Raw genomic sequence first — 26,210 nt, 5'->3', positions numbered from 1 at the left:
CCATTTTTTAGGCACTGGCTAGCTGTGCATCGTGGTGGGAACGTTAAATGACATGAACTTTATCCAAAGTGAAATCTTATTATATACATATATATTAATATTGTCTTTAAACTTAAACTTTAATGATATTTACTTTTGTATCTTTTAATTTTAATTTTATAAATGTAAATGTAATTAGGATATGATATGGGCTTTTTACACCTGAAATAAAGATATATTATTATTATTATTATTATTATTATTATTATTATTATTATTATTAAACAATGTCCGTCTCTTTCTGTCCGTATCCTGTCAAACCAAGGCAGCAATACATTTAGCCTAAAGTCCCTTTCTACAATTCAGCGACTGTGTCATATAATATATACCGAGTAATTAAATACCACTTATTTTTGAGTAACTTACTAAATAGTGAACACGCCACCCATTTCATCTTCTGAGCCGAATAATTTCCTACAGATTTATCGAGGGACTGATAATGCCTAGCACTCTAGTATATTCATGTGATTAGCAACACAAGCCACCCACATACAAATACTTAAATGCATACTTCGTCTTTATACATAAAAAAATCATCACTGTAAGTAGGTACCTACATACCTGACTGAGCCACCGTTGCATTGTTGCCTAGGTACCCGACCCTACAATAAATATACTTCGATGGCTCTTACAAAACTACACTACAAAGTGCCCAAAGTATCTTGTAGTTGTAGTGAATATTTTACTTTGTCGGGTTATAGCTAAGAAAAAAGTTCCGTTTCTTCCAGTTTGACAATCGATGTGAGCATGCGCGAAGTGCAGGATCACGATTGGAACGGAACGTAATTTTTAATATGGCGGAAGCATTGTCCGCCGTAAGGACGTCTGATTTTTGAAAAACGAAATTAGCTTTTCTTTGGATTTGATTGTGTTGATTCTGTTATTTAAGTGAAATTTAACACAAGTGGTTACTCTAAAACAATATCGAAGCGGCCAAGATTCACATTTAACGACCAAATCTGCTATAAAAATGGTAATGATAGTTTTTTGTTTTGATACTTTTTTACAAAGTTGACTTTTGTTATAATCTAATTTCTTTCAATATTTATGCGTTTTCGAGTTATTAGTTGCACTTATTAACATTGTAAGCTTCTTCTAGCGTGATTACAGTCGAAAAAATAGGATTTTTTCCTATTTTTTTCTTTGTTTTCAAGTTCCTAACCAAAAAAAATGTCAGCACGAAACATCGTTTTCACATGTGATGGATGTTGATAAAGTTTGTGATGTTCCTGCTGGAGTTCAGGGGTTTCTTTGTGCTCTCCGAGTAGTTAATTATGCAAGCTGGGCGTGGCTGTATTGATTTTCCTGGAAGCTTCTAGTTATAACGTTAGAATTATGTCTGGATCTGCATGCTTGCTGCTCACACAATGTGTTTGAGACAACGTGAATGTGTTATGTTTTTGATGTTATTCATATTAAACTTACATTTAGACCTATAAACCAAATAAAAATATACCTTAAACATGCATTACATCATGTTGTATAAAGATTGAAAAGGTTTTTTATGTACCATGCATGCAAATACAGCATGCACTTATCAAACACTAAAGGAAATCAAATAACCATAAACTGATAGTATAAAAGTGTTTTTGACTGGTTTTTTAAAGCATTTATGAAACAAACATAGCCTATTACAAAATACAAAGTAATATAATGATATATTTCTTAAATTTCCAATTAGGTAATTTTTACTTCTTAAAATGTGATGATTTGGTTAACAGTTCCTGGGGAAAGCAACATATTATAATTACATCAGTACGCTTTGATTTCTACATCCACATTTGGAGGTTTGGTGTTTGCAAAATGTAACCTTGCCTTACTTAGTGCTCTATGTAGGACTAATGCCTAAATAGAAACACAATTTGAAAATTTTTGAGATCAAAAGATTTATTCCTGTCTTTAAGCTCTTGAAATTGGGGTAGCTATTGAATATCTATTAACAACCTACATAATTATGATCTTGTTACACTTTGCAATATCTGATTGTGATGGTCCTGGGTTTTCAATGAAAGCATTGTTTTAAATAACCTTGAGTCTTGCTAATATCTCTTCTCAGATACAAATATGTTATGTGTGTTATTTTTTATTTCCAGTCTAAGCGTGCAGCATATGGAGATGATGAAGACAGTCCACCGACTGATGATTCCGACTTTGATGATGATGAGGATCCAGACAATTTGGAAGTGCCAGGTACAATACAGTGTTATGAATGCATAACATGTTTTCATTAACTAGTGAAATTCATAAATAAAAATGATTTCATTTGATTAGTTTTGTAAACCTGATTGCTGTGTTTGACCTCACAAATTATGAAATTGCACTACAAAACTGTCATCTCCAAGGTACTCACATAGTAGTACTTTGTTACGGACTTGTTGATGTGCATTTTTAATACAACTTTTTTGACTTCTTTGTACAACTCAAACCCAAAAAAAAAGGACTGTATAATTGGATATTTCTTATAAAATCTTCAGTGTTACAGCTGAAATTTATACTCAACTGGTATAAACTGACAGATGTTCATTTGTACAGGGGGTGGTAAGACACTGGCTGCCGCAGCCCGCATCGTCGGGGGACCCAGCAAGATGAAGGGCACCCCCGCCCCAGTGACGGTCACTGTGAAACCTACCACAAATCCACTAGCTGGTAAGTAGATACAGGTCACTATAATAAGAGAGTGGTCTATGTTTTTTTTGTTTAGTGTATTATACTTGCTTTACAAAGTAATACTAAAAAATATTGATATAGTGCAAGGAGTGAATTGGTTTGTGATATTCCCATTTAATAAAAGTTTCTGAGTATGGTGGATGAATTCACCTATGGCATTGTCACTGATAAAATTCCACTCTGTACATTTAATACCTTCTCAGCACATTATACAATACAATACAATACCCTTTATTTGCAACAAAATAGAACAACATAACAAAATAAATCTTAAAAATAAAAACAGTACAAAAAGGCGGCCTTATTGCTTATAGCAATCTCTACCAGACAACCTTTGGATGGAAGAGAGTTATAAAAATAAGAATAGAGGTAGCTGAGGTGCAAGTGTATTATAATACACTACTTAAACACTACATACAATAACAGTTTTTTTAGACACTAAAATAAGGCATATTATTATAGAAAATGTTGTCTATAACTATCATCCTAAAATTCAATATATAATTATTGCAGCACCATCAGGCCAAGCCTTTGGTCAAGCCACAAACATGAAGCCCATCAAGATACAGGCCTCGTCGCTGTCGAAGCCGGGGGCGGTGATGGGCAACCTCGGCATGCCACTCGGAACTGGAGGTAACTAACTAATTATTCAAACTATAATTAAGGCTAAAATAGGTTAAAATGTGATAATAATGGTATATAATATTATATAATAATAATTATTATTATTAATAAAGGAGAAAAATCTTTTCGAAAAAGTGATAATTTTTTGTCATGCAGCAAATGCTATTGTTACATAACAGGAATAAATGTTTTAGTCTAGTCGTAGTTTAAATCTAGTCTAGATAGTTTTTCAACATACGCAAGATGTAGGTATGCTTAATAACAGATTTGTATCGATGGTAAACTTGAGATTATATCTATGTTGAGTATTGACACAGTAACCTCATAAGCTATTCTTGTATGAATATCATGAATGTTTAATTATTCATCCCATAACAGTAACACCCACAGGAGAAGAATATTCTATATAAAACTTTATCTGTACAGTACACGAAAGTTGACCAATAATTACCGCTGTTTGTTACATTCACAAACCATAAAAGAGCAAATAAAGGTCCAGAACGCAATAGACCAATAACGGCTTTGGCTCTGGACGCACTTTCCCACCTAAAAAGTCCCTTCTACTGGTCAGCTAACGTGAATTTAGGTGTTCAGTGTTCACTATACCCTGTACCAGTGTATCTGTTATATTGAATGTGCCCCCGTACCACTATAGCGGCGGCGCCGGCGCTGCCGTCGTTCCCGGGCGGCTCCTCGGCGTTCAACGCCGCCTCGCTGCTGGCGCAGAGTGAGTCTCTCGTAGCCAACCCATTGCGGGTTGTATGCCGACTGTAGTGGCGTGTTGTAGACGTAACTTGTAGTGCTATTGTAGCTAATGTATTGGGGATGCTGCAGTGTAAAAAAGCAAAGCAAAGGAAGCCGAAAGTAGGTGACTCAGTGAGTCATTCTGAACAAATTTTGTAAGGCTTAAAAATTGGCAATAGTAAGCTTCTCCAAAGGAACTGTTGGTCACATTCACATGGGAAGTTGTTCAGAATGCCAAACCGAGTCACCTCCTAACGACTTTCTGTACCACTTTGTATAAATCCTTTTGTTGCAGAATCTCCCTTTCCTTCTTTAACTTTTTTGTTGTTTTTGATTCTACCTATGTATACTTTACATTTATTTTTCTTTTAGGAACGACTTTGGCTTGTTGATATTGTTTTCCGACTGAATAGAATAGAAATAAAGTATATACCATTTTGAAATCCATCGTAAAGTGGGAATTATTATGTCTTATTTATTTCATCTTATAACCAACCTTATAACAATAATTTCATCCTTAGTAGTGTAACCTACCTATCGCATGTAATTTTATATGAAAGTGTGGTAGTTAGTAAAAGCTAAAAGGCCTCTTGATCTTCACCTGATTAATTTGCAGTAGAATAGTAAGATTTTTTTATTAGATAAGACGCTTAAAAACAATCGTTTCTTAAAAGTCCTATTTATAACATTTAACTGTAGTCGATGAAGCTCACGTGGGTTTAACGTTTGTTTGAAACAGCTAAGAAAAATGAGAATTATTATTTAAATTAATGTTTTAAAATCCGGAGTTACACTTTTACCTGTGTTGAGAAACGGAATCCCTGCAAATTCAACTTTCTCTTGATTGTGTCATTCATTTCACGATATAATTTGGGTGTTTTTTACGTCAGAGCGGTGTTACGTTTCTGGAAGGGGTTTTAGGTTTAAAATTATCCGAAAGTATGCTATCTTGCGATCTCTAACAGGCAACCATCCGCAGTAGGAAACAAAACTACCAAATAAAAACACTATTGATAGTGCATTTGGCAGGAGACTACACCTCGGGCTGGTGTATAAGTTCCCCTAACTAACCGCTCCATCTCATCCGCAGTGGAGCTAGCCAACATGCCGGGCATGAACTCGTACCTGCTGCAGAACCTGAACCAGATCCTGGCGTCGGGCATGGGCGGCCCGCTGGCCGGCATGCTGGGGCAGATCACCGGCCTGCCGCCCTGGCCGCAGCTCCGCCCTAACGCCATGTGGAACCAGGAGAAGGTGACCTACGAAATCCTTCTTTATATTATACTTGACTTTTAATTAGACAGTAAAAAAGCTCGAAGAAGCAATACAAATAAAAGTGTAGACAGTGTGTTGGGTTCATTCAATCTCCCAAAATATTGCCACGTATACATACTACACGTCGAAGGCGTGGCACAGGACCGGTCAGAGTGAAAATCAAAACTTCGAGCCCTATGTCATTGATTAGGGATCTCAGGACAGGATGATGATGATGATGATACATACTACACAACCCATATAATTTTCTGTGCTCTGTAATCTAGAGATCATAAATTTTATATATTGCAGATGCACGGAGAAGATGAAGAAGTAGAAGACGAAGAGATGGGCGTCGCTGAGACGTACGCAGACTACATGCCCACCAAATGTAAGTAACATTATTTTGGACTTATTATGGGATAAAATACATGCCGAATACTTCTTTAAACAGTTACAGCGTGGGTTTTATCACACATGCTGAAACAGAGGCACACAGTCATCAGCTTTATTCGGTTAAGTTCCTTATGGAATAGATATATTCTTCTTGTATTGTGTTTTTGATTGGAAACCGTGTTTATATTCACCAACTGTGTTTTTAGTAAAATATTTATATTGTAATCTCTCCACAGTGAAGCTGGGCCGCAAGCACCCGGACCCCGTGGTGGAGACGGCCTCACTTTCTTCAGTCGAGCCCGTCGACGTGTCCTACCGAGTCAGCCTGCCCGACCAGGTACATAAGGCAACTTCTACGTACAACACATGTTGTTTTACTGTCACGATTCACACTACAACCTTTCCACTTTCTTTCTGTTTGTAGGCCTTTCATAATGACGTAATTAGTCTGTGCTAGAAATGCGTGCGTCTAGCATGCTAGAAAATATGCTTAATTCTGCTCTCGATATCACCAGAATTTCATCTAATCCAACCGATATCTGTACTGTTTGCAGGTGATAATGAGTGGCGCCCTCTCCGCGCTGCAACTGGAAGCAGTTGTTTATGCGTCGCAGGCGCATCAACACATGCTGCCGGGCGGCGAGCGAGCCGGGTTTCTCATCGGTGAGTAGACAAGCCGTGGATATAGGCAAAACATTGATAAGCTCACAAAATACAGACACATCATGAATACAGCATCAATACATTTTACGATAAGTAGAGTGGGAACGGATATCGGGATAATATCTGGTATGTAACTGGATTACTATTTAGTATCCGGTCTACACCGTGTGTGGCGACATGTGGGCGACATCGTGTATATTCCATATACACAAATTTGTGAAGATAGATTCAAACCTGTTTTTAGGGTTCCGTAGCCAAAATGGCAAAAACGGAACCCTTATAGTTTCGTCATGTCCGTCTGTCCGTCTGTCCGTCTGTCCGTCTGTCACAGCCGATTTACTCGGAAACTATAAGTACTACAGTGATGAAAGGAGAACGGCAGTGGGCGTACCGCCTTTTTTTTGTAGCGTTTCAGAACCATGTTTTCACCATTTATTAATACAGTGTAGATAAGGTATTTTCAGTAATTACAATATTTTTAGAAGTCGGGGGAAAAGAAAAAATGATAAATGAAGAATATTTAAATCTAAGGATAATGGAACGTAAAAACAAACATATAGAGAACGGAACGTAACAACAGTGGTGCCAGACCTCGGAATATTACCAGCAAATCCGAGCAAAAAAGTAATCGAATAGAAATATCGATACATTCTTAAATACAAAAGATATTTTATTTATCAATAAATTACATGTTCTGGTACTATTTGTGCCAAAACTAGTACATTTGGTTTATAAAATATCATTATATTTAAGTCTTGAAGACTTTTATCCATAGTAAACCATTTTCTTTTTCTCTTTATTCGATTCACTATAATCGATATTTTTTGAATATTTAAATCTAATAACACTGAATCTTGCTTGTCAATCTTGTCATAGTAGTTGTTATTTCATTTTCCATTACCTAACCTAATTATTTAATATTTTGAATACCGCTGAAACTGCTGAAGATATAGAACAAATGTGACAAAGGGGAGAACCAGACCCGGTTCCTGTTCCACCTCCCCGGCAGGCTCCCGTCCCACTTCTTCATCAGGAACCTGCAGAAGCAGCAGAACAAGAACACGCAAAATCCTGACAATATTTTCTATGTACCATAGGATGATAAATACCTAAGTCAAATATGAGAAGAGCAACTGCGTTCTGCAGTTCGAATCCCGGCGCTGACATGTACCAATGTGTTCTTTGAATTTAATTAAAATGTATACCATCACACTTACAGTGAAGGAAACCTGCATACCTATCTAGATTTAGCATATCTAGAGAACCAGGTGCAGGTACTTACACCCCAACAGAGAATAGAATAGAGTAGGTAATAGGAACATAAAATTCCTAAAGTTGATTCCAGGCAAATTATGTTATGTAAATAAAACAATGATCTTTTAAACAGTATATTTTATTTCATTACATTACTCGCCAAATGCATACCCATATAGTAGAACCTTTACATATAGCATTTCGAAATGGCATAGCAGATCCCTGTTGCGGAATGGCAATTTAAAACTTCAGAAGTTGGATAAGTATAACATTATTCCATGATGAAAGTAGTAGCCTGATCTAGTCGATAATATTAATAAAATCATTATATTTATTATGTACGTTGCACGTCCCGTATTTATTTAAACGTAAACATATAACTTGATATACCTAACATATTATTATCAAATTATTATTCACGTTGTTCGTCTTGTGTTGTTCAAGTGTAGACATGGTGTTGACGTTTAGTTGTTGACATGACACATTTTTTTATCATTTCAATTTTTCTGCTCTGGTTTGTCAATTTTTATCATTATACTGAGATCCAACCTAGACATTTATGACGTAAATCACAGAGTACTTGGCATAAACATTACTTCACTTGACGTTCCATTCTTCCTGTATGAATGTTTACGTTCCATTGCGACTACATTTTAAAGATTCTTTTTTTCCGTTTTTCTATTTTCTCCCAGCTTCTAAAAATCTAGTAATTAATTGACTTGTTTACCGGTACAGTGTCTCTCTAATCATGATACTTTCATTACGGAACCCGTCATTTCCATAGTGGTACAAAACGTCCTTAGAACCCTGCCTTTGTCCTTTGATGGGAATATGTGTTGTATGAACCGCTACAAAAATATGACACTAAATAGTAAAAAAAAGAATTGGGGGTGGGGCCCCCCATACATGTAACTGAGGGATGAAATTTTTTTTTTCGATGTACATACCCGTGTGGGGTATCAATGGAAAGGTCTTTTAAAATGATATAAAGTTTTCTAAAAAACAGTTTCTTAAAGTGAACGGTTTTTGAGATATCAGCTCTCAAAGTCGTAAAAAGTATGTCCCCCCCCCTCTATTTTTATAACTACGGGGTATAAAATTCTAAAAAAAATAGAGGTGATGCATGCTAATTAACTCTTTCAACGATTTTTGGTTTGATCAAAGTATCTCTTATAGTTTTTGAGATAGGTTGATTTAACTGTAATTTTGCTGCTACGGAACCCTTTGTGCGCGAGCCCGACTCGCACTTGGCCGGTTTTTTTTAAGTAGGTACTGATAGATTTTTTTAACTTTTAACGGGAAATCGACTTAACCAATTTTATAATTTTTTTCATGTAGTAGCTAATAAGAACGCCATGGCATTAACAAAAATACTTTTAAATTCCTCCCGGAAATATCACGGCTGAAGCTAGTCAGAATCACACTTACAATGCTTCATTTCGCAGGTGACGGCGCGGGAGTGGGCAAGGGCCGCACGATCGCCGGCATAATATACGAGAACCACATGAAGGGGCGCAAGCGCGCCATCTGGGTGTCCGTGTCCAACGACCTCAAGTACGACGCCGAGCGCGACCTGCGCGACATCGGCGCGGGGAAGATCGAGGTGCACCCGCTTAATAAGGTAAGGGTCTAGTGACACTTCTAGCTTGTTTCTTAGGGCCTAGTAGGAGATTTTATTACTGTTTGAAAAGCGTATGAAATATGTATGGTGACGGCTGTCTATATTAGTGGATTAGTTTCGAAGAAGGTGAATCTATCGCTATGTCTTGAAAAGGGGCGTGGAGACAATTTGGATAGTGAGTAAATAATTTGGATGATGTTTTTACTTTCATTTCCCTTCTCGTTCTAGTTGCCTGAAAGAGATTTAGTTATAAGACCGCTTCCGCCGATTGTGCTATCCCATTTAATTATTTTAATCTTTTTTTTTGTGTGTAATAGTTTTTTCTCTTTATATTTATTTAATCCTTAATTAACCACCTTGATCTTCCTCCCCAGTTCAAATACGCAAAAATCTCGTCCGCAATAAACGGCAACGTGAAGAAGGGCGTGATCTTCACCACATACTCGGCGCTGATCGGCGAGACGCAGTCCACCACCACCAAGTACCGGACGCGGCTGAAACAGCTGCTGCAGTGGTGCGGGGAGGACTTCGACGGATGTGTATCCTTTTACTATGATAAATAGTGGATGAGTACTGCGAAAAGTGGGTTACTTACTGGCGTAAAAAGTGGATAATCAGGGAGATTATCCATTCGTGGATCACACTCTTAAGTGTACCTAATGGATGATAAAAAACGTAAATTAATAATGTGTAATGAAATGAAGGTTTCGAAGCTGGACATCTATATCTGGATCACTAATAATAATAATCGTTATGTCGTGTCTCGTGTACAAACCCCCTGCCTCCAAAGCTAAAGCAGGAATGCTGTTTACTGCCTCGTATATCATGTAATAGTATGTATGTATGTTATGACGAAACTTATATGATGTACTAGCTGTTCCCGCGAACTTCGCTTCGCCTTAAAAAGTTTTCCCGCGGGAATTCCGGGATAAAAAGTAGCCTATGTTCTTTCTCAGGGTCTAGACCAAATTTCTACCAAATTTCATTCAAATCCGTTCAGTAGTTTTGGCGTGAAAGAGTAACAGACAGACAGACAGACAGACAGACAGACAGAAAGACAGACAGACACAGTTACTTTCGCATTTATAATATTAGTTAGGATTCTTGTCATATAGTTAAGTTTTCCTATAAAAATAAAATAAATATTTTTTGTTGAGTTTGAAAGAGCTAGAAGCTTTATGTTGAAAGAAAAACCTAAATATATTTATCGTAATGACACATTCGCTTGAACTATTCGACAAAATATACCATCAGCCATTATATTCCAAATTCCTTAACCCAAGCTGCACAGGTGATATTCGACGAGTGTCACAAGGCGAAGAACCTGTGCCCAGTGGGGTCGGGCAAGGCAACCAAGACTGGACTCACGGCGCTGGAGTTACAGAACAAATTGCCTAAAGCGAGGGTCGTGTACGCGTCGGCTACTGGCGCTTCGGAGCCTAGGTATGTGTGTTTTTACTTTGGTTTAAAATACTAGGGTATCCTCAGCGTGGATTATTAGTGAACTTAATACAGCTATAAAAATACCAATTTACATAGTTAAATAAGTACTGTAATGTCAGAAGGGCTTAGCCCGCGATTTAGGTACAAAGAGAAACCCGCATTGACTATAAAATTGTAAGGATTATTATGCTGTATTATTATGTATTATTATGTAACCATGAAAAGTTGAAGGAATTACAGTCTAATAAAAGATCAAAAAAAATAACTTCTTACATTCATAAAAATCAACAAAAATGTATTCAAATTTGCCGTGCTTTTCTAGATGTCTAAATACTATAATGAATTCCAGGAACATGGCGTACATGGTGCGGCTCGGCATCTGGGGCGAGGGCACGCCCTTCCCCACCTTCATGGACTTCATCAACGCCGTCGAGAAGCGGTGAGTGACACCGCTGAAGTGTTCATGAATATAGCTTTGTCATATCATCAGCCCGAATGACCCAAACGGGCTAGTACGGGGCGCATTTAAGACGTGACAAAAGTTCTCCGTCGCGCTCGCTCTTGAGGGTGCGCGATGTGAGTGAGCGCGATGAAAAACTTGTATCACGTCTTAAATGCGCCCCATGTTACTAGCCCAAGATTCGAATGTTGGCTCTCATTTTTTTTAAACATAAGACATGAGAATAATAATACACCATACGCGATGATCAGCAGTCAGAAATTGGACGTACAACTCTCCATAAAAGCTCCTCAAAAATGACCTTCTCCATTCATTTCATCATTATCAGCGTAATTTTGCTAGCCGCCAACGAATAAATAAAAATACATAGAAAGCAGTAGCGACATTGCGACCCGTCTTCGAATGCTGCAACCTCATGTCTTGTCCCATTGATATCTTAGTTTACTTCTTTTTCTAATCTCCTGTTTACCTCCCAACAGTGGAGTGGGCGCCATGGAGATAGTAGCCATGGACATGAAGCTGCGCGGCATGTACATCGCGCGGCAGCTGTCGTTCCACGGCGTGTCGTTCAAGATCGAGGAGGTGCCGCTCAGCGACAGCTTCAAGGAGACCTACGACAAGGCGGTCGCGCTGGTGAGTGTGATGTTACCCTGGCGACGCCTAAAGGCCAAAAACGGAGCCTTTAGACAGGCGATAGAGCGACAGACGGAACCTACAGACTATATCGTTAACTAGCTAAGCGATCGAGCTATGTGAACATCGTTTCACTTCTTTATAAAGGGACTCTGGGAGTCATTCTACCCAACTTTTGTTCTATGAATTTTTCGTAAATTTCCAAAAGACGTAGAACAAAAGTTGTTTAGAATGTCTCCCTCAGTCACCTCTTACGCTCACTTTTGCAACTAGCTGTATTTCGGTTCCTTCCGCGAGCTACCGCCTAACCTGAAGCCAAGTCTAGACAAGGCTTCGCGCATGCTATTATTACATTTATTGTATACACTGTCATATAAATGGTCTATTGTTATTTATTATGTATACTATGTTACACGAACACTAAATTCTATGTACGCAGTGGGTGGAGGCGATGCAGCGGTTCACGGAGGCGGCGGAGCTGATCGACGCGGAGTCGCGCATGCGCAAGACCATGTGGGGGCAGTTCTGGTCCGCGCACCAGCGTTTCTTCAAGTACCTGTGTATTGCCGCCAAGGTACAGTCACCACCATACCATAACCTTCATTACCTACCAGAATTGCCACATACATCGTAACCGTCCAAGTCAAAACCCAAAAACATTGATTTGCGTTTTTATATTCTCACTAGCTGTTCCCGCGAGCGCCGCTTCGCCTTAAAAAGTTTTCCCACAGGAATTCCGGGATAAAAAGTAGCCTATGTTCTTTCTCAGGGTCTAGACTACTCTAGACCATCTGTATACCAAATTTCATTCAAATCCGTTCAGTAGTTTTGGCGTGAAAGAGTAACAGACAGACAGACACAGTTACTTTCGCATTTATAATATTTGATCACTGGCAGGGCTTTGTGTCCAAAATATCCAAACCACATGCTGAGCTTTTACCTTAATGACGATCTGGAAATCAACCGTTTCTTTTTCTGTGTCTTTTTATCATCATGATGCCATATCCGTCCACTATTGGACATAGACATTTCTTAATAAACTATATTTTCTCTTAATCTTATCTTCAATAACCAGACATGGATCCCCATGGAAAATTATGCGCTGCTGTAACAAAGCCTTCTTCTCCAGGTGAACCACGCAGTGATAACAGCCCGAGAAGCAGTGAAATGCGGAAAGTGCGTGGTGATCGGTCTGCAGAGCACGGGCGAGGCGCGAACCCTGGACCAGCTGGAGCGAGACGACGGCGAGCTCACCGACTTCGTGTCTACTGCCAAGTGAGTCACTTATTATATTTAATATCTAATTGCAATTTAAACATATTATAATGCATATAATAGTCAACCCAACTTATAATCTATTTGATTTGGGGACGCATCTTATTGAAGGCAGTTTAATCAAAAAAGAAGGTGAACGCTCCATAAGTGCATAGGAGCGTGCATAGTTCTCTTTAATTTTTTAATAACCTGGCAAATGTCTTACCAATGGAAATAGATTATAGGTTATTCAATACTTCAAAAAGATTTTTACATTTATCTACATTTTAAGTGGACCTGCCCCATAACGTGTTATTCATGAAGGCGCACGAAAGAAGCCTCTCTGACGCATGGGGTGCACGAAAGCCTTCACGAGGGACTTATCAACTGTACTTTATATGTCATCCGGCGCACGGGCGTCTGACGCTAATCTGACTAGGCAATCCTCTCACCACGGCTAACTCTAGACTTGCTCCGTCACCAACATGCTAAGAAGATGATGCAGGTAGACAGATGGCAGCACTCTGTCACCACAAAGTGGGCTAGTTACAACTACTTATGAGGCTGACTGAACTCTCATGTGGTGAATGATGTGATAGGTGAGTATCTTATTAAACATGTTCTTGGGTTTTAAAAAATAAAAACAATAAAACTAGAATTAAAATGAGTTTTTATTTATCAAAAATATAAAATCAACTGTATTCAGGAACATTGTATTTATTATCTAACTACCCTTGATCCCCCATCCTCAATACCTACATATTATTGTCGTCATCATTTAACTCCACAGTCATGTTTTTCAAGTTGACTCTTTCTACCGGCCGTATCTTGGCGAGCTCTCGTGTCAAGCGCGTCATAGTCGACAAATTGCACTTATTTGCGTTACTTTTGAATAGTTTGTTGAGTCTTCGGAACTCACTGTTAATATCCTTTAATGCTTTCTCGTAATTGGCCTTGAAATTCTCCGGCGTCTGTTCGATCTCTTTCGAGGCAGATTCCCCTAAAGGGATGTTGTCATCGTCGTCGAACATCTCATCTAGGGGATCATCCCTGACAGCTTCTGGTTCGTTTTTCACGTCTAGATAATAATAACCATTGGACGCGTCACCACCGCCGTCCTCATGACCTGATGATGGTGTAGAGTCCTTATCTCCTTCCATTAGGTCGTCTTCGTCGCCTCCGATAAAATCGTTTGTAAATTCATTTTTCAGTTTCATCTCTTCTTCATCGTCTTCTTTCACTTCCATTTCAGTGACCGGTTTCAGGTTCTTTTCTTCTTCCTCTACGAAGTCGTGTCCGCACAGCTTTGCAAACAACAACTTCTCCTGATCAGTGAGCGTGGGGAGCCGTTTGAACTCGTTGTCTACGCAGCTGATGACCCCGCACAGATGTTCACAGAAGTGCCCCTTGACTCCCAACGTGCAGTCGCAACATAACGTGTCGGTTCTCAGTGAAATGTATCGTCGGGTCTTGTGCTGCGACAGAACTTTGTACTCGAACGCGGAGTGCTTCTGTATTCCTGAACCGTACTCCAAAACGTCTTTAATCTTGCTCAGGAACTTCGTATTGAAAGCGAAGCTCTGTCGGTCCTTTACGTAAGTGTTGACCAATCGGCAGAAGTGTGTGTCCAACACGTTAGTCAGCACGTCGACTATGTTGCACGCCGTGAATGATCTGCATCTTTGAGCGATGAACTCTTTGATGAAAGTGATGGAGCTTTCGAGAACGAATTGGTCGCAATACTTGTAGAGTTCATCACATTCCCATTCGTTACCTCTCATCCAAACACCGTTGATGTATTCCCGAACATTCGGTGTCATATGTTCACTTACTACCAGCTCTTTGTAGTGTCTCTGGGCTGAATGCGACTCTCCGCACAGCATTTGCCTGAAACTGACCATGATTGGATGGCGCTTCTTGCGGCTGAAGCTTTGGTCATCTTCCGTGAGCCAGCCCCAAAACTTGCGGCAGACATCAAACGGCATCACCAGTCTCTTAGAATTTGGGAAAATTAATAAAGCAGCCGATTTCTGATCCTTTACCTCATTTGTCACAATCAGTTTCGGGTCGAAGGTTCTGTGGTAGTCATTATTTTCCAATGTAATTTTAACAGTCAGAAACATCTGACTGTATCCTGCGTCCTCTTGGGAGTTGTGTATGGCGCAGGCTATCGGCAGCGCTCCTATTTTGCTCGGCACGTAGAAGAACGTCACCACACATTGCTGTATGGGCGTGCTGTCTACAATGACCACGTCAGCGCCTAGTTCCAGCAACACTCTCTTCATGAAGGGTGTCACAATGACGACGATCTCGTTGTCCTCGGCGTGAATGAGGGTCCCTCCGTGGCCCGCGAGCTGCGCCTTCTTCTCCGCCAGCAAGGCGTTGACGCTGCGAATGACTATTTTATCCTTGAACTTCTTGGTGAGGTAGGCGAAGTGCCGGGCGGTGGGGTTGATGGCCGCGTTGGACAGGTACTCGGCGTCCTGGTCGCCGTACTTGTTGACGAGCTGGATCTCGTGGTAGTGCTTGGCGGTGGTCATGCCGAACCCCTGGTTGAAGTACTGCAGTATAGCCTCGTCCACGTCGCTCGTGCACTTCAACATGTTGAAGTTCTCGTGGTCTCGCAACAGGTGCGAGTGTTGGTAATCTATTAAAATATTCATATTAAGCTTCTCTTTCAGCATCGGGTCGTTTTTTATAGTGTTTCTGCTTATTTTCTTTATTTTAAACTGTATGCGGGCGAGGCAGTTTTTGTTACGGCTGTTCTTTTCGTTGGTGCTTTTACTCTTGTTGAAGCTGGCGAGGTGGCACGCGTATGTCTTGCGGTATATCATTCTCACCAGTTTGGGGAATGTATTTCTCACGATCCAGTTGCTTGACGTAAATTTTCCAAACTTATTTATCCATTCGGCGACATATTGGTTAAAGTATTCTCTACTCGCGTCCTCGTCAATCTTACATTTCAGTGCCACGAAGAACTTTTCCGACGACTCATACTCAAACTTCACGTAATGTGGGCTATCACATATTTCTTCGAGAAAAACCTTTAAATCCCGTTTAGTAGACATGGTCGAGGAATATTATCAACAACAAAATATATCAAATACTATTTATCATAACACAACACGTATTTAATAACCTCAAAACTGATAGACGTCAGCTTCTATTCACGCGCGGCGGTAAACTAACCTCGAAAAAAAAAGGCCCCTATTATCTACGCGCCAACGTCGTACGTTTCGTGGAACGGTATTATTATTATTCGCTTAGAAACTGTACACGAGTGTAGCGAGCGGCACTGTGTGTATGATAATCGATTGTTCTGGAATGCGGGCCGGTTTGTCTGCGCATGTCTGAGTCAGCGTATGGTTTATAAATAGAAAGTCGTGGCGGGTGAATGACCTCGGCCGGACGCGGTGGGGCTTTGTAGCGCGAGTCGCGACCGTGACCAAGTGAAGAAGGGTTTGTAATTACTTATTACGATGTTCAACTTTGGTAGTGTTTAACGTGTAGGTACTTTCTTATAATACTTAATTTTATTTATTAGTTGCAATGACTTAGATTTGTAATTAGGTATAAGTACTTATCTAATTACCTAGGTAGGAATACTTGCATAAGTAGGTACCTACTTATTATTTAAATACGTAGGCGTAGTTGGTAGGTTTTATCCGCCGATCGAAATAGGGGTGTTATAATAATTAGTTACTAATGATAAGTTATAGTAAAAACCGACTTCAAAAAACCACTAAAATGTAAGAAATAATTTAAGGTTTACACAAATTCTACTCGTATGTGACAGTACAAATATACCTAAGCAGGAACTGTTCTCTTTTGATGTTGGTGCGGTGACAAAGTAATCTGAAGAAATATGGCACCAACTTCAAAAAAGAACAGTTCCTGCTTAGGTATATTTGTACTGTCACATACGAGTAGAATTTGTGTAAACCTTAAATTATTTCTTACATTTTAGTGGTTTTTTGAAGTCGGTTTTTTAATTTTTTTAATTATTATTTTATTTTATAGTTTTTAGTTTATTTGCAATATTTTTCAATCAAAAGTAAGGTGCTAATGATACCATAAAGTCCTACTAATCAATACGAATCATTCAAGCCTAAACACGAAGTAGTTGCTATATACCGTTGAGGAGTTCCCCTGACTGCCTTCCGTTTCCATCATCAGATCAGCTCAAGGTCACCATCATATTTTTTTGTTATAAGAACTATATTTACATTCTTAATTTCATTAGAATCGGTTAATATGTGCCCAAAATGGAAATTCATACCCTGTTTTACCCCTTTACCCACCCTTGGGGGTGAGATAAAATTCTGAAAAAAAAATGGGACCACCTGGGAGCTCAACCCAATACAACAAAAAAAGAATTTTCAAAATCGGTCCATAAACGGCGGAGTAATCGGTGAACATACATAAAAAAAAATATAAAAAAAAAAAAGATCCCGACGAATTGAGAACCTCCTCCTTTTTTTGAAGTCGGTTAAAAATAACTTACCTAGGTAGGAATACTTACATAAGTAGGTACTTAGGTACGGGTGACGACCGAATGGCGTAGTGGTTAGTGACCATGACTACTGAGCCGATGGTCCCGGGTTCGATTCCCGGCTGGGGCAGATACTTGTTTAAACACAGATATTTGTTCTCGGGTCTTGGATGTGCCCGTAAAATGGCAATAGGCCCGCCCCCTATTACATTTGGACTAACATATAACACTCTGGCGAAAAGTGGGTGCAGCAATGAAAGAAAGAAAGAAAGAAAACTTTTATTCAGCGCACTGCAAACACACGCCAAATACAAACAAAAAAAAAAGTAAAAAGTACACAAAAAATAAAAATAAAAACAAGGTAGGTTTACAAGGTCCTGAAAACGGAAGTGGATCCTAACTTTTAATTACAATGATAAAGACTTCAGTTGGACTGTACAACTACAAAGGAAACAAAAACAATACTTAGGTGTTTGTTGCCAAGCACCGAAACGGACGGCGGCTCAGCTTATGCGGTGATAGGGGTTTATACCTACTACCGCGCTGATTTTCAGCCGCTTCCAATGCACCTCTGCCTACCCCGCAAGGGAGTACATTAGTACAAGGCGTGAGTATGTGTTTTTTTTTTAGGTACCTACTTATTATTGAAATACGTAGGCGTAGTTGGTACCTAGGTTTTATCCGCCGATCGAAATAGGAGTTTTATACTTAAGTAGTAGGTAGTTCCTAAAGATAAGTTATAATAAAGTAACTTAATAAATTTCGACCACCGTCAAATGTATCTCTAGAAAGTAGCCGAGCAGGTAAATAAAATAACATACGTTTCTGAAATTAAACATAATTTAGGCAAACAGGCTAATTAAAATAACATTACAAAAATAACTTGATGCCATTGAAATATTTAATATAATTTGTATGTAAGTATATTTAATGTAAGAATCTGCCACCGTGGATTTACAAATACGCGGGCTTCGGCTCACTTTACAGCCGCGGCCGCCGTCGTAAAATCTAGTTATCAATGATCTTCTTCTTCTTTGCCTCTTCTTATTATTTGGGGTCCTGGGTATTTATTTAATTGGGACTACTTCAAGTCGTGTAATCTGATGTATGATGGACCACGTGGCGGGGGGGCGACCTCTAGCTTTTTTCTTCTCGGGGATGGACAGGGTTCGATGCACGGTATAGTCATCGCTCGTTCTCATCACATGCATGTCCAAACCACCTGAAACAACTTTCCACTAACTAGCTTTTCTCTGCGATAGCAACATTGAAACTTCCTCCGATGTATACCTACCTAGCTAGTTCTCAATAATTCATCATCCTTCACGTCCATATTGCTGGGGCATGGGACTAGGCTTAACGACTGCTGCAGAAGCAGCAACCGGCACCCACGGCTTAACGTGCCGTCCGAAGCACACAAATAATATCAATAATATTTCTACAAAATAACAATCACCATTGTCAACAGGGGTGTATTCCAGACACTAGTAGAGAAGCACTTCCCGGCGCCGGACCGCGACCGCATCAACCGGCTGCTCGGGCTGGAGGCCTCCAAGCCGAAGCCCGCGCCCGCCATCGCCCCCCTCGCTAATGGGGACAAGAAGAATGGGAGTGTGGAGGAGGCTAACAGCTCTAAGAGGAAACGTGAGTGTCTAGCAACATGTAAATAACGTTTTAAGTCTCATAACGACAATAAAATTGATTGTACAATGGTGCAATTTATTTTCGTCACTGTCCTTAGGAAGGTTCTAGGTGTCTTTGTATTTGTACATAATATTTGTCAGCGACATTGATTGTCTGTAGAAGGAAACTTCGTAACACTCTGCTTTTGGCCTTCTTCAACTATAACTGGCTACCAGTCGAAGGCTGTTTTTCGTAAGGGCCCGAAGGAGAGCCACTCTACGCTTGCATGTTCGTGTTGTCTCGGTATATAAAACGGCTATTTGGCTGATATGACCGATCCACTGCCACTTCAGTTTAAGGGACTTTATTTATTTTTCCATATTATTTTTTTTACATAAAATGAACCATATTTCTCTCATCCCTAGTGACGGCGCGCCAGCAAGCCAACGCATCAGCAAAGCGCCTGCGCGGTGGCTCATCATCAGACGAATACTTCCGCGGCTCCTCGGACGAGCTGGAGGGCGCGCGCTCCGACTCCGACCTCAGCGACTTCAACCCCTTCCGCGCCGGCAGCGACAGCGACGACGGTATGTCTGTCTCTCTCTCACACACATACACACAGCCAGTAGAACTTGCCGACGGCAAAAGCCGTAAATTGAGGATGCGATGCGTGCGGCAAAATGCCGAGTGAGTGAACCAGGACCTGAGTTCTTACCACACGCATGCTACGCATCGTTATAGCGAAGTATCTAGCCCTGTTAACTATAATAGTTAAACTCCCGTTTCAATTAAACGTCCTCCTCCACCAACAGACCCATGGGTCGGCCGACAAAAGAAGAAACCGCTCAAGAAGAAGAAATCCAACTCGTCACCAAAGAAGAAGCCCACCACGACACAGGACAAGATAGAGACGATGTTCTCCCGCAAGACGACCCCGGCGACCCCTCCTGCTGCCACCATCACTGTGGCCACGCCCGCTGGACCTCTTACTGGGACTCCGGTCGGGACCAACGGGATATACCTCGGTAAGTTGTACATTATCATGCACACGCTTTTGTAAGCGTCTACACTACACTATAAACTCACAGTTCCAGAGTTTCTTCTTAGAAGAGCTATATTTTTATTGTGATCCTGCTTGTATTATGTTTTTGCGTATTGGTCAGAGTCTTCATTCGTCTTATTGCAACTCTGGAGCCCTTTGAATAGTGATAGACCCTGGTCTAAATTACGAATGCTCTTCCTCTAGGCCCGGCGCGCAACCAGCCGCCGCCGCGCTCCGCCATCGAGCGCGCGTGCAGCATGAAGGAGGAGCTGCTGGCCGCCATCGAGCGCCTGGGCCGCCGCCTGCCGCCCAACACGCTGGACCAGCTGGTGGACGAGCTGGGCGGCAGTGAGAACGTGGCGGAGGTAAGTCACTAGCGAGTCACTGCGGCCAGCGAGCGCCTGCCGTCCTCCCACTCCGCTAATGAGGGAACTAGTAGGAAAAAGTAACACAGATCGGTAGATCTTTTTAGCGTGTTCACCAGTCAAGGATAAGGCACAGTTTATACATCATCACCAAGGTAAATTATAGGAAGACAAAGTGTCCTCACTCTTCGCTTCAGATTATGTATCGCAAAAGCTTTTTCTCTCTCGATCTCTTGACTAATACCCTATTCCCCTTCTCAGATGACGGGGCGCAAGGGGCGCGTGGTGCAGACGGAGGACGGGCAGATCCTGTACGAGAGCCGCTCCGAGGCCGACGTGCCGCTCGAGACGCTCAACCTCACCGAGAAGCAGCGCTTCATGGACGGCGAGAAGGACGTGGCCATCATCTCCGAGGCCGCCTCCAGTGGCATCTCGCTGCAGAGCGACCGCAGGTATACAGGGTGTTGTATAGATCCACGGGGTTAGATCTGACCAGCGTTAATGTTAGTCGATGACACGCTAAAAAGAAGACAATAAGACAAAAAAAAACTGCTGCACATGGCCTCTCCCAACGAGTGCCAAAACTGTCTGTCCTCGGCTTTCCTCATCCGACTACTATCCGTCTGTATAATAAATCTCAAACGAAAAGAAGGGCATCCCACTTTAAATTTAATTTATCTAGCAATTCTAGCAAAATTAACACAAATTATGTTTGTTTTTGTTACAGAGCAAGAAATCAAAGGAGAAGAGTTCACATAACGTTAGAATTACCGTGGTCTGCGGATAGGGCAATACAACAATTCGGTAAGTTTATAAATCATTATTATTTAAATCAGCAGCTGTTTGTTGCAAAATTTTATTGCCTAACTTTGTTCAACAACGTAGATAAACGTGTCCCTATTTTAAAGATTTCATTAGAAATAGCAATGTCATATGTGCCATTGTGTGATTTACGAGTTTATGAAAATAACCTAGTTATGGTTTCCTTTGAACGCATTTGTACAAGTGGGCTAGAAAAACAGCTAATCATAATAATTCTCTCCCACAGGTCGAACCCACCGGTCTAATCAAGTGAACGCTCCCGAGTACATATTCCTGATCTCAGACCTGGCCGGAGAGCGGCGGTTCGCGTCCACCGTGGCCAAGCGACTAGAGTCCTTAGGCGCCTTGACACACGGCGACCGAAGAGCCACGGAGACCAGGGACCTTAGCCAGTTCAATATTGATAATAAGTATGGTAAGTGTCAGTAGCGCAATTTTGTCTCATTACGTGAAAGGAATGCGTTTTCTAAATTATCTCATTTATGTATATTCGGAAATTAAAAATGCATTTTTGAAGAGACGAAGAAATTGGTGGATCAAGGCAAAAAATACTTTTTTACAATTTACAAACAGCCTACTCTTTCTATTGAGCAAAACCCAACAAAATTTTGGTCCACAAATATCTGCTCTGTGCCTTGAGTGCGAGTTTTTTCCCCTATCGAGAAGTGACATCGAAAACGCATATTATTATTATTATATTATTATTATTACTCTCGGTTCTTGAACCGTAGCCTACACTTGGTAGATATGAAGCCAATCTCAGATAAAGTCATAGCAAAGTCAGAACGATTCTATCATTACACTATTTGTAAACAAACCCCCTCTTCTCCACAGGTCGCACAGCCCTAGAGTCCGTAATGAAGGCCATAATGAAATACGAGCCGCCGCTGGTGGCGCCCCCGCGCGACTACCCCGGCGACTTCCTGCAGGACGCCGCCTCGGCGCTGGTGGGCGTCGGCCTCATCGTCAACTCCGACTCCTCGCCCGGGCAACTCACGCTCGACAAGGTGAGTGAAAGAGGCCTGTGACGGAGTGAAAGAATCCTGTGACGGGTTCAAAGAATCCAGTGACCGAATGAAAAAAGCCTGTGACCGAACGAAAGATTCCTGTGACTAAGAATGAAAGAAGCCTTGGACTTAGAGAGCTAGAAAATTCTTGCATATAAAACAACTTGTTGGAAACATGTAACATTTTATTTAGTACCTAATTAAAATAAACATGTAATTTTTCTCATGTTTTAATGTTAAAAATAAATAAGTTTCAAAGAAACAAGTTAATTAAACTTGCACATTTAATGGTTGCAGGACTACAACAACATGTCGAAGTTCCTGAACCGCATCCTGGGCATGCCGGTGGAGCTGCAGAACAGGCTGTTCAAGTACTTCACCGACACGCTCGCCGCCGTCATGGAGCAGGGTATGGCAATAAATCAATATTTTTATGTATTATTTATCATCATATTTGTCAGGCAACACTCGTTTACTGTTTAAATGTAGGACAGTCGAAAGGAGTGTTGCGTCGTAACATTCTGCCACCTATGTTCTTTGGATTCGACTAAATCTGGATTGAGGTCATTCGTGTACGACGGTCATGACGCATAAAATGGATGCACGTTAACGGTCTCCCATACAACATACCCGGTGATACGCAACGAACTTCAGCGTTGGAGTAAATCCAGGGGCCGGAGGCGGGTAACTGTCTAATTTTGTGCTTTTGTAGATGAGGTTGATAAGGAAATTAGGGCCTGCGACCAAAATTACGTGACACACAATTGCCTTCATTTAGCCTCGCCCTAAAACTAACTTGAACTGCTTATTACAGCGAAACGCAGCGGTCGCTTCGACCTCGGAATCCTGGACTTGGGCGCGGCGGGAGAGAGCGTGCGGCGCGTGCTGACCGTGCGCTTCCTGCGGCGCCACGCCACGGGGCAGGCGCCCGTCGAGCTCACCACCGTGCACGCAGAGGTATGTAATACATGCCCCTGGCAGGGAGATGAAACCGGGACGAGACCCTCGGAGCAGCAGTTACTAGACACTAACCGCTGTGTCATCCGGTTGCCGATGCGAGATCGTAAACCATATAATTACATACTACTATGTAATTGCAAGATATCAGGCTCCAGACAAAATAGCATTCACTTCAAGCTGCGCATCGACTTCAAAGGGTTTCCTTCACTCAGTCATAATGTTGTAGCATTATAATGTTTTGACATATTATATATGCCTCCCTTAGGTTCAAATCAAATTTCTTAAAAGAACAAAAAAATATCAAACCAATCTTTGTAATTATTAGCACGTACACGACACACATTTACACCACCCTTCTGTCCCACAGCGCGGCATGGACTGGTCCGAAGCGCTAGAGAAGTTCTCTTCCCTCTCCGGTCCAAAAGAGGGCTTCTACCTCTCCACCACGGCGCGCAACAACAAGCACACGGCCGTGCTGTGCGTGGCCGCCATCGTGACCAAGAAGGACAAACTCAGCAAGAAGGAACAGATGTACCAGATATACAGGTGGGTGTAGACGGTAGACAGGTGGGTCTTGTGAATATACAGATGGGTTTAACAGGTGTATTGGTTGGCTAGGTAGGAATATAGGTGGTTTACGAGATATATGGGGGTTTGCTAGATGTACAAATGGATTTTTGGTTGGTTAGGTAGGAATAGAGATGTTTCTAGGAGATATAAAGGTTACAAGATATACAGTTGTGTTTTATAGATGGGTTTAACTCTCAACAACAAAGGCATATGCCTTGTTGCGTTCATTTTGAGCTTCTTTTCATACTTCAAGATTGATTACATTTTAATAAGATCATGTTTAAAATAAACCTATATCTTTCCAGACCCAACACGGGCCTGCAACTACGCATGGAATCGCTCGCGGAAATCGAGAAGAAATACAAAAAAACCACCCCCGACGAGGCGGAGACGGCGTGGCGCGCGCAGCACGGCGCCTCGCTGCGGACCTGCTCGCACGCGTACTGGCGCGGCAGCTGTCGCACGCCCGACTGCGAGGTAACCCCGCCCGTACTGTACTGTACAGTACAAGCAGACGAGCCGGACGAGGCGGAGACGGCAGTATTTATAACATGATATTTCAATAGTAGGAAACAAAATGTATGACGAATTTTGTTGCTGAGATGCTTTTGGAGCTGCTAGGTTGTCGGGGTCACCAATTTGTTATAAAGTTGAGGCAACTTGGTGGTGTCTAGAGTAATAGTTCATGCTTGTGTTTTTGTATGTGACACGACATCTTGTTCTTATTATATTTCAAAGGTAGAATCATCACAACATTCACAACAAACTAACCTCCCGTTTATTGCTAAAAGTATGACAACTAACCCTCCCCCGTGTATTCCAGGTGGGCCTGCGCGTGCGCACGTGGCACGTGCTCTCGGGCTCGGTGCTGGCGGTGTGGGCTCGCGTGGAGGGCGTGCTGGCCGCGCGCGCCGCGCTCAGCAAGATGCAGGTGGTGCGCGTGAAGACCACCCAAGGCCTCAAGATTGTCGGTACGTGTGTGTGTGTGTGTGACTCGCGTGGCGTGACCATAGACGCATAGACCATATAACCTGATGTTGTTTTGATCAAGCCAATAAAAGCAAAAGTTTGCCCATATTATATTCACGTTATGGAAAACACACTTACGGAAACGCAATGTTTATTCCCCAACCCCAATTTTATCACTGATTTGAATACATTACGGCCTATTTGAATAAGTAAAAGTTTTTTTCTTATATTATTTAACATTTCAGGTACTGTGATACCAAAGAACTGCGTAGAGCCGCTGAAGGAGGCGCTCTCCTCCGACGCAGTCTCCGTCAACGAGCAGAAGTACGACGAGACCTAGGCGCGACCCTGCCGCCCTAAGAATAAAGTCTAGTTTAGCGCGGGCGCCGGCCCGTTCACAGTTCCTCTATTACTCTATAGTCGCTTCTACACTGAACTACAAGTTCTATCGAATTGTTTATGTTCCGAGAGGTGAGTCAGAGCAATAGACCCCACATAGTCTTTTATCATTTATGGAAATATATAAAGTAAGTATATTTTTACTGTGGGATAGAAGCGGTCTAAGAAATAAATGTGTTGTGACTATCTAAACTTTTTTGTAGACAAAGATAACACACTCATTTCCTAGATATTTTATCCGACCGTAAAAACCCTTTTTTGTAAGTAAATAATTGGATTAAATATAAATAAATATGGCGGATGCCTCTATCGATGTTTTAGCTCACACGTTTTATTAATCAGAAAGAGATATAAATAGTTGTTCAAAAAGCCAAATAGCCCATTCAATATAAAAATTCTGAAGCCTTTTACTCTGTATTTCAAAATAGATTTCTGTAAAGATATATTTAAACTTTATATATAACTAAACTAAATAACCGTAGTGTATGTCTGTGAGAAAGTATTTTTTATATGTTACTGATGTGTGCGTAGGATTAATCTTCACTACTGATAATTAAACATTGATATGTATTTTTTCTCATGGACATTACTATTCACCATCGATTATTTATGTTTTGTTACCGACAGTCGCATTGCTGATGGCTCGTATTCAAATAATCCAATGTGCAGGTTAATTCCGATTATTTCGTTTTATAATAATAATGAATGAAACATTAGTAGTGCCTAATCCAAACAGGGAAAACATATAAATGTGTACCTTTGTAAATGATTTTGAACTTAACAAGGGAGCTTTTTGCCCATTGCCGCCATCTAGTTATGATTATTAATTGATCCACAGATTCGATTATTTATTAAGACCAGCCATGAGTCAATCCAAGTGAAGCTGTAGGTTTACAACTTACAAAATAA

The 26,210-nt window shown here is 41.0% G+C and overlaps 1 protein-coding gene across 2 annotated transcripts; it reads left to right on the top strand.

The window, feature by feature from the left end:
- Window positions 1–782: 782 nt before the first annotated feature.
- Window positions 783–26,210, top strand: LOC105384436 (protein strawberry notch). Of its 2 annotated transcripts, XM_048626364.1 has the most exons (30): window positions 783–1,012; window positions 2,133–2,229; window positions 2,572–2,685; window positions 3,220–3,339; window positions 3,986–4,057; window positions 5,165–5,328; window positions 5,641–5,719; window positions 5,961–6,061; window positions 6,279–6,387; window positions 9,087–9,262; window positions 9,637–9,801; window positions 10,554–10,705; window positions 11,055–11,144; window positions 11,645–11,798; window positions 12,238–12,372; window positions 12,928–13,073; window positions 19,013–19,188; window positions 19,593–19,754; window positions 19,980–20,192; window positions 20,414–20,574; window positions 20,836–21,026; window positions 21,302–21,378; window positions 21,623–21,811; window positions 22,231–22,403; window positions 22,701–22,812; window positions 23,218–23,360; window positions 23,731–23,909; window positions 24,239–24,410; window positions 24,757–24,904; window positions 25,148–26,210. In XM_048626364.1, exons 1-30 carry the CDS (start codon window positions 1,010–1,012, stop codon window positions 25,240–25,242), a joined length of 4,068 nt encoding a protein of 1,355 aa, XP_048482321.1. In that variant the 5' UTR covers window positions 783–1,009; the 3' UTR covers window positions 25,243–26,210. The 2 variants fall into 2 exon arrangements, with proteins under 2 accessions (XP_048482321.1, XP_048482322.1); XM_048626365.1 differs by lacking the exon at window positions 3,986–4,057 and having other exon boundaries at window positions 784–1,012.

This window comes from Plutella xylostella, chromosome 16 (genome assembly GCF_932276165.1).
Source record: "Plutella xylostella chromosome 16, ilPluXylo3.1, whole genome shotgun sequence".
In the NCBI taxonomy this organism is placed as follows: Eukaryota; Metazoa; Arthropoda; class Insecta; order Lepidoptera; family Plutellidae; genus Plutella; species Plutella xylostella.
Note: the sequence above shows the minus strand (reverse complement) of the source record. Positions and strands in the feature narration are given on the sequence as shown.

Bases quoted from the DNA above. Each gene is read 5' to 3' on its own strand.
- LOC105384436 (XM_048626364.1), top strand. The intron at 2,686-3,219 runs GTAAGTAGATAC...TAATTATTGCAG, and splicing joins TACCACAAATCCACTAGCTG to CACCATCAGGCCAAGCCTTT. The intron at 9,263-9,636 runs GTAAGGGTCTAG...CTTCCTCCCCAG, and splicing joins AGGTGCACCCGCTTAATAAG to TTCAAATACGCAAAAATCTC.